The sequence below is a fragment of the Erpetoichthys calabaricus genome, chromosome 2 (genome assembly GCF_900747795.2).
Source record: "Erpetoichthys calabaricus chromosome 2, fErpCal1.3, whole genome shotgun sequence".
Taxonomy (NCBI): Eukaryota; Metazoa; Chordata; class Cladistia; order Polypteriformes; family Polypteridae; genus Erpetoichthys; species Erpetoichthys calabaricus.
Window position 1 is genome coordinate 133195216 of NC_041395.2, and position 13848 is coordinate 133209063.

Sequence of the window (13848 nt, forward strand, 5' to 3'; positions counted from 1 at the left end):
CATCAACAGAATTGAGAGCAAGTTACTAACCTAACTTAAAGGCACCAATATAATCTATTTACAAACACAAGAAATATTCACATATAGGTAAACATAAAGTAGAAGTCACTGTGAAGAGACACCCAGACTGTTTCATGACTGCTGGTAATTTAGCATTTTTCTGGATAGAAAATGTCCTGACAGACAGCTCGTTGGCAGCACCAATGCTTGTAGCCATGCCAATGAAATTGGGCTGCCACTACCAAGCTAAATGATAGAGGGCAGCTGATTTATTACTAGACAGGGCTGTCTAACTTTCTATTTGTGGATAGTGTGCTGGCAGAGACAATAGTAACACTAAAAGAAGGTACATCCAGGATAAGATAAGATGGAAAGATTCAGGGGAACACATTTAATGTATGGAGGAATTCCTCCAGTAACGTAAGGGACAGCAGGGTTGTCCCGTACATTTTGCATTGCACTCTGCTCCCCAATGGAGTGGTCAAGTGACATGCAGTTTGCCTGAACCTTTAATATGAGTAACAGAATTCAACATTTCAAGGCCATCTGGGCCATCTAAGGGGAGGTCTAGAAGAACTGCTCACACTGCTGGTGTATGTGAAGCCTTAAGAGTTCCGTCTCACTCCAGAAGGTATCCCAAGAACATACACTGAAATAATTCCTGTCCTGAGCTCAAAAGTCCCTTCTAGCTAGTATAGAGCTGTTCTTGAATGTTGAAGTTTGGAGGTTCATTGGTGGCAATACTTGTTGGGAGGAAAAGGTTCAGAGGCAGTGTTTAAAAAAGTGTAAGCAGAGTACATTTTAGGCACCCCACCTGTTAGACAGGGATGCAAAAACTATTTTGCTAGACACAGAGAGGCAGCATGTTATTTTCCTTTGTTTCTGTTCACTTTGTTATTGCCTGTGTTGTTCTCTTCCCTTCAGTGGAATGAATGAAGTGTTCTACTGGAAAGTTATTTTAGAGGGTGCTGGATATATTAGAGATATTAATGAATTTAACATGGAATAACTTGTGCAGGTGCTGTGCAGTGTGCTGGTTAATAATCAGGTGTTTGTAAAAAGTAGTATTTTGAAAAAAAAATTGTACAGCACATCAGTAGTAACTAATATCAGAAAAACAGCCATTTGCATTTGTTTAATCTTCTAATATTTTGCCAAATGTCTTAGTATTGTACAAGTAAAGAGAGAACCATTCATTAATTTATAAGTGCGTGTTTCAATTGCTTCATCACATACAAGGCAATAACTAACTCTTGAAGTAAGACCTCTTGAGCAAAAGGCATACTACCAACATATATAAAGTGAACTAGTTTATATTTATTAACAAACGTGGCAATGTTGCTTGAAATTTCGGTAAAAAGTTTCATTTTCATCACAGAAGTGCTGGCAGTATCATAAGTTGTTGGCACTATGCTGCCCATGCTTAATTACTAAAAACCAGAATGGGAGTCAGGAATTGGGAATAGCTTTCAGATTATGAAATTGCTATAAATGCAAACCTCTGGTTGTAAATGTCTTCCAAGGCTAAATTAGAGGTCCTCTACAATAAGTTTCAATGGATGTGTTACTACCTTAAAATACGTGAATCACTGGCTGCTATCCTGAGGCACAGAGGGCTGGAGGGATGTTCCCAGTTGTTCATAATAGCCACCCATACTCGCTCTTACTGGAGACTCAGGAAAAGCAGTTGTTCATTAATCACCTAATTAGCAGATCAGTTAAGAGGACATCATAAAGTTTATACGTATGACATGTCTTTACCAGAAAGCTCCTAGTTCAGAGTGAAATATATAGAATCACTTAGACTAGAGACAAACCCAAAACAATTTCTTTACCGACCATTGATGAAAATAACCCAAAAACCTTCAAACTGTTAAATGTTCTTAAAGTTAAAATAATACTTCTGGCTGAAGCAAATACGTAAAGTAAACACTATTAAAGTTAAAAACAAAGAAATATTAGGCAGTTTTTAAAACATTAGGTGGGTCAAACTCAAGCATGCATTTTGAAACAGTGACAGACAAGACTATTTACAAGCCACAGTTTAATGTGGCGCTAAAATTCATAAGCACTCCAACGAATTAATTGTTTAGCAGCATAATATTAGTACCACTTAATATCACTGTGTCATTGCATTGTGTCAGTGCATTTGGTATAAATAGGTTCACACTTAGTTTTTTATTGTAGTAAAATACTGTTCTTTTACTTAGCATTGCCTATATGTCTGTAAACCTTCGACCTATGCACTCCTGTGAATCACAGTCTGAGTTAATAAGCCACGCCAGTGTGTCACTCTGTGTTTTCAATAAACTAATGTATTACTATATCTGTAGGAATTGAGAACTGAGGCTCAAAGGCTGTAACACAAAAACCACAGTGTTTCACAATACAGGGTTGTTACGTGTATCACAACATAAACACACACGTAAGTACATTTTCAAAACTAATATATTGTTCCTTAGAAGGTCTGTTTCAATGGCAGCGTGTATATGAGTGACTGCTGCTCATCTAGCTTTTCCTGTGCCTGTAGTGTGAACAGTACACACAAAAAAACACACAAAGAAATACATGAAAGTCTCAGTTATACAGTGATTGCATACTCGGAATGGCACATGTCTAAATGAACAATTTTACCTCTCCTGTTTTCTTTTTTGTTTTTTTTTAATGAGACTGTTTTTATTAATTTTTATATTATGCATGCAGCCAGGGTTGATCAATCCCCAACTTGTATCTCAGTAGCGATCCACAGATCAGCCCTCTTTATTCAAAGCCACCTTGAGGTTTTCTCAAATGGCCCTCTTTTTGGCCACTCCTGTAATGCCCAGCCATGTGAGGACTCTGCAGAGTGAGCATCCTGCAAATCCTCTGCAGGAAACTTCTGTGGCCCATAGAGAACTGTCCAGCCTCTGTCCCAGCACTCCTCCACCAGCTCCTGGTACTTGGCGCGTTTCCTCTCGTTAGCTTCCTCGATACGCTCTTCCCAGGGCACTGTCAGTTCTAGCATGATCAGCTGTTTTGAGGCCTCAGAGGTAATGATCATGTCTGGCCAGAGTGATGTTGTCACGATTTGCTGCGGGTACTTCAGCTGCTTTCCCAAGTCAGCCTGCAGCTGCCAGTTAGAGGCTGTGTGGAAGAGGCCTGTTATTACTGCTGCCTTTGCCTGGGATTGCTCTCCCGATTTAACGAAGGTAACTGCCTTCTTTGAGCCGTGGAGGAGTTTGCTTGTGTTGATCGTATTTGAGGACAATCCAAAGCCTTAATTATTTACTAATAGACACTAAATACAAAGATCCCCGTCAAATACCCCTGTTATCTGTCAGATGGGCCTTGTTTCCTGAGTCCACTTTTAAAATATTTCTAGACATGACCACTGTCCTGGATATACTTACCTGTGTTTTGTTGTACACAGGAATTATATATCATATAGTTGTAACTGTGGAAAAGTATTGTTACAGAAAATTCAGAAATAATTACATTTTCAATAATTGAAATCTTAAATCAGGATTTACAAAAGGAAATATATACTGTGCTAGATTAAATAAATGCAAATTAGTTTTCATTTTTAAGAAAGACTTATTTTATTTAAATAGTTGTGAAGCCCTGGTTATGCTGAATTTGGAATCACTGCTGATTACAACATCAAGGTGAATGGCCTTGATTAGAACTTGTGTCTCACGAGAAGGAATGTCCTCTCTGATGTCAGGCATGTTCCAACAGAAACATATCCCATGAGGCTGAATGTTCAGGTGAGTAGCCAAAATGCATGTGCTTTATTAGCACCATAAAAAAAGGTTTCCAATGATATATAAGCATAAGCATGAGTGCACATACCCAATATACTGTATGATTTAGGGACCTATTGTAGTTAAGAAATGTTATTCTTTGTATTTGTGTTTATTGCAATTTTAACAAGGGCTGAAGAGCCTACATGTGAGAGATTGGGACATGCACATTCACCACTTTTTTCAAAAAATGGAGATGTAATTATTGGAGGAATTTTTTCATTTCATTACACATTAGAAAGTAAACTATTGTTTGACAGAAAGCCAGAAATTCCTAAATGCATTAAGTAAGTACAATTCTAATTAAGATTTAGATAAAATCAGATGTATATGTTGTGTTGTGAACATTTTTAAATATGATAAGAAATAAGGAGACATTGTAATGCAGAAAGGCAGTTATATGCTCATTACTTAGAGTAATGCATGCTTCTATTCTCTCTCTACAGTCTAATTCAGAGGTTAGAAGATTTTCAAATTGCAGCCACTATGATGTTTACTATTGAAGAAATTAACAACAGGACAGATATTCTGCCCAATATTTCACTTGGTTACAGGATTTATGATTCTTGTGGTTCTACTCGAACTGCTGTTAAAAGTGCCCTAGCACTTACGAGTGATGCAGAAGGAAATTTGACTGAATCTTGCTTGAGGTCTTCTGTTCATGCTATAGTGGGCCATTCAGCATCTTCACCAACCATTGCAATTGCAAGGGCTATTGGGCCTTTTCATATTCCACTGGTAAGACTAACTTACTAGAATAACACATATTTTAAACCTTCTTTTGGATAATTTTCATTTGTTACTGAAGATTAGAACCACAAATGGTTCCATTAGTTAATTATATTGTTTTCTACTTCACTATATAAAATATAATGCTGTAACACTCTTGAAAATAAACAAAAAATTTAACTGCGTATTGCATGTTATGGATGTATACATAAGTGGGTTGATTAATTACTGCATTAAAGGGATACAGTGGCACTCTCAGAAGAAAGAAAGAGAGAGAAGGAAGACTAGTGGTGGGAAAATGTGAATTTCCCCTTGGGATTATTAAAGTATCTATCTATCTATCTATCTATCTATCTATCTATCTATCTATCTATCTATCTATCTATCTATCTATCTATCTATCTATCTATCTAAAAAAAGAAGTGAACAAACAGAAAAAGGAAGAAGAAAAGCAACAATGGATGGTGAGGAGCAGGTGCAATGAAGTTAGAGTAGGAGTGTTATGAATACAACAAGTAAAACTAAAATCAGTAAAGAGCAGGATGGTGGTATTTGTGATGTTTTAAAGTTGTACACTTCAGCTAGTGCTAGAGCTAATTGCAGTTTCGGCTTTACAGTTTTTCAAAAATGTTGGCTACCATCCATCCATCCATTTTCCAACCCGTTGAATCTGAACACAGGGTCACGGGGGTCTGCTGGAGCCAATCCCAGCCAACACAGGGCACAAGGCAGGAACCAATCCCGGGCAGGGTGCCAACCCACCGCAGGACACACACAAACACACCCACACACCAAGCACATACTGGGGCCAATTTAGAATCGCCAATCCACCTAACCTGCATGTCTTTGGACTGTGGGAGGAAACCGGAGCGCCCGGTGGAAACCCACGCAGACACGGGGAGAGTTGGCTACCATGTTTCCAGTTAAATCATTCAATGCATTACTCTTAGTAGTTGCAACAAAGCAGTTCATTAATTGTTAAGAACGCATATTGAACAAGGACATTTTTCTTAATCTTGTGATAGATATACTGTACATAAAGTTATAAATAGTAGATAGCCACAACTAATTATAAAATAAAAAACCAGACTATGCCCTCACTATTATAAGCTGTGATTGCAAATGTGATTTGGCTTTGTTCAAAGACAAAATAATTTAAAGAAAAACTGTCTGGGTTTTAAAATTGTAAACACAATAAACCTGAACGGTTGTCTTTCAAAAAACAAATCAAATAAAATGAGCAACATGATGATTTGTAATAATGACAAATGTATAATATACACCAGATGTCATTACATCATTTAAAGTCACTTAATATGTTTTGTAGGGGTGTTTCATTCTTTTTATCTGAATGCATTACCATAGATAACTTGAAAAGACATTTACTGACTTTTGTTTTACACAGATCAGTTATTCTGCTAGCTGTGAATGTCTCAGCAACAGGCAGGATTTCCCTACCTTTTTTAGGACCATCCCAAGTGATTATTATCAAAGCAGAGCTCTGGCACAATTGGTCAAGCAATTTGGATGGACTTGGGTTGGAACAATCAGAACTGATACTGATTATGGCAACAATGGCATGGCCACATTTCTGTATGTGGCCCAGCAAGAGGGTATATGTGTTGAATACTCAGAATTAATACAATATGGCAGTCCCCGGGAAAAATTTCTGAAAGTTGTGGAGGTTATAAAAAGATCAACATCAAAGGTTATTGTGGCATTTACCTTTGACTTTGAGTTAAATGTCCTCATTAAAGAACTCTTACAGCAGAATGTGACTGGCCTCCAGTGGATAGGCTCTGAAGCTTGGATTTCTTCCAGGGCTATTGCCACCAAAGAAAATTTTAGAGTTTTGGGTGGGGCAATTGGATTTGCAGTCCGCAACTCAGCAATTCCAGGTCTGAAAGAATATATACTTAACATACACCCATCCTCCTCACCCGGATGGAATGAATTCTGGCAGGATGTGTTCAAGTGCAGCTTGAACTCCCAAGAAAATACAACTTCATGTACACTGTCTGAAAATTTAAGACAAGTAAGCAATGACTACACTAATCTGTCTGTGCTGAGAATCAACTACAATATGTATAAAGCAGTTTATGCCTTAGCACACTCTGTGGATAATTTGTATAAATGCCAAGAAGGTTTAGGGCCTTTCTTCAATAAGTCATGTGCAGATAAAATGAGGATTCAACCATGGCAGGTATGTACCCAATAGAATTTAAAATGCTAATAATAAGTTTAGCTTCAGTGTTTTAAAATCTCTACTCACCTTAAGGTTCTACATTACCTGAAAATGGTTAATTTCTCAACTTGGAGTGGGGAAAACATCTACTTTGACAAAAATGGGGATCCAGTAGCACGATATGAATTGGTAAACTGGCAAATAAATAAAGAGGGCCTCATCCAGTATGTACCTGTGGGATTGTATGATGCATCTTTGCCAAAAGGACATCAGTTTTTAATTAACAGTAGCAGCGTTATCTGGGCTGGTAATCAAGTGAAGGTGAGAGACAAAAAATACTCTGACTTGCCTTTCTGGGTACACAATGTTTGTAATTGGAATACTGAAATGTATATTCTGTTCTTAAAGGTGCCAAAATCTGTCTGCAGTGATAGTTGTCCAGCAGGCACTCGAAAAGCTGCACAAAAAGGCAAACCAATCTGCTGTTTTGACTGTGTCTCGTGTTCTGAAGGAGAAATAAACAATATTACAGGTAAAAGGAAAAAGGAGAAAGTGTGGACAAATTTTAATTTTACCTTAGTATAATATATGAGCTTTCAATACCTACTTACACTGGACAGTATTGTGGAGTTATTAAATATAATGCATACAAATGTAAAATGAAGCATAACTTACAAAAGACTTCTGAAATCTGATTTTTTTTTTTTTTTGCAGATTCTGTGGACTGTATGAAATGCCCTTTGGACTATAGATCAAACAAAGAAAAAGATGCATGTGTCTTGAAAGATATTGAATTCTTATCATACACAGAAATCATTAGTTTAGTACTAGAGGCCTTTTCTTTTTTTGGAGCAAGTGCAACAACGGCTGTCATGGTTATTTTCTATAAACACAAGGAGACTCCAATTGTTAAGGCAAACAACTCTGAACTTAGTTTCCTGCTTCTGTTTGCTTTAACTTTGTGCTTTTTGTGTTCACTGGCATTCATTGGGGAACCCACCCAGTGGTCCTGTATGTTGCGGCACACTGCTTTTGGAATCTCCTTTGTGCTGTGCATCTCTTGTGTTCTGGGGAAAACTGTAGTTGTTCTGATGGCATTTCAAGCAACATTACCTGGTAATAATATTATGAAGTGGTTTGGACCAACTCAACAGAGGTTAACTGTTTGCACTTTCACAGCCATACAAGTGCTCATATGCACTCTGTGGCTATCAATATCACCACCTTCCCCTATCAAAAACATGAAATATTTTACAGAAAAAATTATTTTAGAATGTGATATAGGCTCGGGGATTGCATTTTATGCTGTCTTAGGATATATTGGGTTTCTCTCTGTTCTTTGCTTTGTTCTTGCTTTCCTGGCTCGAAAGCTGCCAGATAACTTTAATGAAGCCAAATTCATCACCTTCAGCATGCTGACATTCTGTGCAGTTTGGGTCACCTTCATCCCAGCTTATATTAGTTCACCTGGGAAATATACAGTAGCTGTAGAAATATTTGCTATTTTAGCCTCAAGCTTTGGGCTCCTTTCTTGTATATTTGTTCCAAAATGCTACATTATTCTGTTCAGGCCAGAAAATAATTCAAAAAAACATTTAATGAGTAAAATGGCATCAAAGTCTCTGTGAAAAGTAAATGCTAAATAATAAGCAGTAAATACTTAACTTGCTTCACGGTTCATTAATATTAAGAAGAACCATCAGCAAATATGGTATAGAAATAACTGAATATATCAGAACTGCACATTTTGAAGTTATTACTTTAGAAATTATAAACATTGCATTTAAATTGAATTTATTATTTTAAAAATAAAAATATATGAAAAATGAAAAAATATGTTATATTGGGCTAAAGTTATAGATTTAGAGCAAAGCCAATTCCTGCTTAAATAATTTCAAAACCATTCCAAGAAGGGTATCTCCATATGTCTATATGATATTGCATACTTTGACTCAAAAAAACAGTCAAATACAGTCATTCAGTTTTAGAAATAATTCTTTTAGCTTGTTTGGTCTATTTGGTCCTGTATAGGTAATTATTTTGTATGAATTAGCTATTAAAATATGAAGTGACTTTCAAATGTAAAATTCAAATTGATATGGAAAAATACACTTTATATCAAAAGTCTTCTGTACCTCATCCTGATTCTCTGGTGGTTTTACAAATTGTAAAATACTCATTTATAGTTAATTTAATCCTTACTTTTTTCAACCATGGTGTTAAACTTTAAACTGTAATCATTGGTAATTTAAAGAATGTGTTTCAGATGTCCTTGTGGATACCTGCTCAGTTAATAACAAGAAGGCATCTAAAAACATTCTGATCACCTGAAGCTGATCAGATGACAAAGAAGTACAAATTGCATGGAAAATTGGCTTTTAAACATCTGGCTTAAAGTGGCCTCTGTTAGAGTGTTATTTAATAAATCATTTTGTTTACATTACAAACCAATTTCATGTTTATCATTTCATTCAAATTTGTTAAAGACAAATGACCTTGCTTCTTGAACCTTACATTAACAAATACAGTATAACCCATTATTTGAAATTTTAGTTTACCGCAAAAACAGTTTTAACTGTGAAAATATTACAATATCCAAAAAATATTTCTGCTATGTTATACAGGGTGGCATATGAAATACTAGCCTCACGCACATAAGGAAGCCCTAAGCACATTTTGCTGTGTTTTGTTAGTTTTATTATATTCTTTCATACCTATCCATATGCAAACTCTGGTGTGAATATACATCCAATTATGTGTGGACCTTATAGGAAAGTAGGAGCAAAGTTCCCTATTGGCAAAATCTTTAATTGTTAAAACCTCATGGATAAGTAAAATCTGTTTCAAAATTTAACAAAAATATTATAAAATAAATATAAAGAGCTATTCAGGAGTACTGTACTTTTAATATGATTTTAAAGTTTTGCCAAATGAGGTCTCAAGTGTGTGAATCTTTTACTTTGCCCCTTTAGACCAGGCACAGTACTGAAGACAGTTTCACAAACTACGCCCTTCACACACTTCACCTTTTGATTAACTCCCTTAGCATTAGACCCTTGGCATTACTTGGGTTGCAAAAGAAGAGTCAAAAGCATTAGCCCTGAGCATCATTCATGCAATGATTTAGATTCATCTCGTGTAAGCATCTGACCCAAGGGTCACTTGGGCAATGGTTTAGATGCGTCTCATTTAAGTGTTAGACCTGAGCGTCTTGAGTATGCAGTATGTCTCAGCGTAACCTGGGACAAATTGTAGCTATGTGACTATCAAAGTCCTAGTAACAACCTTGACAATGGCTTGTGTATCAGATAAATAAAAATAAAAATCAACGTTTCAGTACTCACTTTGAAGGGAATCTTATACAGGTAGTATTTTTAATTGAGTAAAGCACTGTATTCTTTGTATCCTGCAGGGATTTTACACAATATAGGCAATAATTAAAAAGGAACAAATAACTTATAGTCTCCATAAGGTAATACAGGATGATGTATTTACCTTACTAATTAAAAAGACACATCATTTCAGTCAGTCATCAGTCAGTCATTGTCCAACCCACTATATCCTAACTACAGGGTCACGGGGGTCTGCTGGAGCCAATCCCAGCAAGAGCAGAGCGCAAGGCAGTAACAAATCCCTGGGCAGGGGGCCAGCCCACTGAAGGGGACACACACACCAAGCACACACTAGGGACAATTTAGGATCGCCAATGCACCTAACCTGCATGTCTTTGGACTGTAGGAGGAAACTGGAGCACCAGGAGGAAACCCACGCAGACACGGGGAGAACATGCAAACTCCACGCAGGGAGGACCCGGGAAGCGAACCCAGGTCTCCTTACTGTGAGGCACACATCATTTCATTTATAGTAATTAATCAATAAGCCTGACTAATCTTGGAAAGTGCTAACAATGAATGGGGCCATATAATCCTTGACTGGTACTCTTCATATTCAGAACCAATTTATCTTACAACTGGTACTGTACATACGTAGCACATATATTTCAAATACTTTAAGATGACTGATTGTGAATGCAGTATCCGATTGAGGTAATGTGATATGTAATTACATTTTATTTGGTTATATTTTTTCTGTATAATTATTGCCATTAAAACTTCAAATCCATGTCTTCATTTAATTGTTTTAATAGTATTAAAAGACAGTCTGTGTTAAGACTAAATACAGTGAAACTATGGGTTGTAAATAAAATCAACCTGGTCTATTTTCATTACAAAGAATAAATGATTCTTCACAACGTCTTCATTGAGTTCTAACTTATGTGACAGGTCAAGATGTCCAGCTGCAGCTTTTATAAATGGGAATCACATTGAGACAGGGTAGAGCACTTGAACAGAAGTTTAAATGTAATTCATTTTATTTATATAGTCCCTTTCCCATTCTCATAATTAACAGAGTAATAGAGGTTCCGTGTTGCTTGCACTTCAGAGAGAATAAATTTCAAAAGGATAAACTTGCACCCATTTGTGAGCCTGAGAACAAGAGCACTCCTCATTCATAATCAGTGTAAACATCTTTAACAGTAATATACAAGTGGCATGAATGAAGTTGGGAGGCAGACTGTGCGTACTGATCTCTGATTGCAAAAAGAGTGTCCTGCAGACCTGCCTTATTTCTTCTTATGCACCTAATGGTAGCACCCTGCAAACTTAAATTGGATGATGTGGTTTCTGCTATAGACTGCCATGCAGCCTCTCTTACTTTGAATAGTGAGTGGATTTCTTTTATGTGTTACTACTATTATTTCATGATAACCTGGTACAAAGATTGCCATTGTATTTGTAACATGTTCTGTTTAGTGACAAATAAATAAAGCTGTAAACTTCTCCAAGCTATGCTGTAATAAAAGATGGTTCACATCAGCTTCATACTTACTCCAGCTGCACACACAGTATGACACACGCCTCTGTGTTTTTTGAAATATGATAGATTTTACTAACAATTGGTTCTGGGTACTGCTCACAGTAAATATTATGAGAGTTCACATAATTATGGATTGTCTAAGCCTGTGTTGAGTTAACGAGAACTTACTGAGTCTTGACTGTAAAATGAGGATTATTCAAGTGAGACTTATGCAGCTAAGAGTGTATCGTGGAAAATCCTGTAATGAATGGCATGGCCTAATGACAAATCATGTATGGAAATTGAATTCAGGGTTTGGTGGTCTATAGTTGTGTATGGTATCCACTAGACTACCACTAGAAATGGCCTGGTTCTTTGTCTCAGTTGATACAGTACATCATGCTAGAGTAAATATGTAACTTTACTTTATATTTGGAGTGATTTTGTAAACTCACTTTCAGTCTGTTTGGGGAGGAGGTGGAGTCCAGTCTGTGACTGACAAGAAATAGTAAAGTGTGATCTATCCTAAAAATCATCACCAAGATGTGGTATAATGGTTACCAGACCTAAACTTGAATTAAAAGGTATGGGTTCAGTTCTCAGCCATGACGTAAAATTTTTTTGTTTAGGAAATATTTATCACTGTTCATAGTATCAGTGTTGCGGGACTATATTTTCTTAAAGAATTGTCTATTAGTATTTGGCTATCACTTAGGTGTCAGTAAGAAAACATCATTGTATTCTCCTAAATAAAATGTTACTTTTTATTACTTGTATTTTAACCAGATTTGGGTGTGGTCCTGGACAATTTTCATTGAAAACTATGAAATGGCATGTGCCTAATGCTGTATGACAATAAACCATTTTTGTTGTAGAAATTGTAAAAAATCATCAGAGTTTGCCTCACCAGGACATATGGTGTATAGGAAAGCGCTAGTTGTATTTCAGTCATTCATGTGATGTCATCCCATAGACTCAGGAGGAGCAGTAAGAAGAGCTTGGGCAGTAGGGATGAGTTATTAAGATAGGCCATTAGTAAGAACTAACAGGATTCAGCTGCCAGTTGGCACTGCATTGACAGTTATAGCCCTGAAAAAAATGCATGGCGGTTCTAGTGTTAAGACATTTAGACTCAATTGAAACATTACCTAACTGGAACTCAAAATGTTTACAAACTAAGTCTAAAGAGATCTAAAGTAAGTGGTGGCATGCTACTTGCAGCTATTCATTCAATAAAATATTAGAAACTGGGAGAAGTCTGCTTGGTTTGAAATTAGAAAGGCCATCCTATTTTGAATTTGCTCTGCTTGATCCGATTAACGATAATTATCGTGAATTTACCACCAGTCCTGGGGTAAACCACTTATTAAAGCAATATAGGACACATATTAGTTTTTTCCAAATGACTGTATTATTTGTTATTTAAATCCTCTCAGGGTTCCAATACTTTTCCATATTTATAAATATACTTAGTTCTCACTCCTGTTGGGGTGGTGGAGGAGAATGGGAGTGTGAATAAAGGACAGATCCTTGATATTTATTTATTAAAATGAAAGTTGATACTGGGCTTGAGGAGCTGTGTTCTTTAAGTGCTTTCAGTTACTCTTGTAAAGTAGGTGTGGTGTGCCACTTGATTCGCTACTCGGAAGTCTTGGGAGAGTTGGATGGATATTGAGTAGTTCATTTATTTCCTTTGTTCATTGGGCCTTTACTAATAGCCAGTTGCTACTCTGTGGCCTTTCTTTTTCCATTCTGTCATAATGTTAATATATTGTCATTGTTTTAGATTATAACTGATCTAGTGGAATATTGTCAGTTTAGACTCACTAATATGTCACTTATTTTGCTTCAGATTTCTTTGCTGATGAAAGAACCTTTAGGGTTATAAACTCCAGAAAATTGGCAGATATCAGTGACCTTCTTCTTAAATTTAACTGAACATTTTGGGGTCTGCTGCCCCTCAATCTACTATTTCTAGATTCCATTTAAACTCTAATATAAATATACTATATACAGTGATTGTCTCATTTTTAGTTAAATAAGATAAAATATCCCTTGGCATATTCATGGTACAGATCTTTGTCAATGATGAACACAAATGTCAAACTACTTGCAAAAGTGCTCACTGATCATGTCCTTTGCACAGGAGTTAAGTACAGTATTTTCAAACTCCCAACTTTTTACTTGCTCGCTCAGCCATATATACAGTATCTCCTTGACACTGACCTTCTTGTCATTTCTAATATTTTTGTGCCTAAGTTTACTTAGATCTCTTTGACATTAGCTGTACAATCA

At 36.4% G+C, this 13848-nt stretch overlaps 1 protein-coding gene across 1 annotated transcript; it reads left to right on the plus strand.

The window, feature by feature from the left end:
• The first annotated feature begins 3851 nt into the window (after positions 1 to 3851).
• Positions 3852 to 8453, plus strand: LOC114645415 (extracellular calcium-sensing receptor-like). The gene is made up of 6 exons (XM_051922733.1): positions 3852 to 4069; positions 4229 to 4520; positions 5917 to 6714; positions 6790 to 7017; positions 7105 to 7228; positions 7411 to 8453. Exons 1-6 carry the CDS (start codon positions 3873 to 3875, stop codon positions 8322 to 8324), a joined length of 2553 nt encoding a protein of 850 aa, XP_051778693.1. The 5' UTR covers positions 3852 to 3872; the 3' UTR covers positions 8325 to 8453.
• Positions 8454 to 13848: the final 5395 nt, after the last annotated feature.

Bases quoted from the DNA above. Each gene is read 5' to 3' on its own strand.
- LOC114645415 (XM_051922733.1), top strand. From the start codon at position 3,873: ATGTTATTCTTTGTATTTGTGTTTATTGCAATTTTAACAAGGGCTGAA. The intron at 4,521-5,916 runs GTAAGACTAACT...TGTTTTACACAG, and splicing joins GGCCTTTTCATATTCCACTG to ATCAGTTATTCTGCTAGCTG. The intron at 7,229-7,410 runs GTAAAAGGAAAA...TTTTTTTTGCAG, and splicing joins AGAAATAAACAATATTACAG to ATTCTGTGGACTGTATGAAA.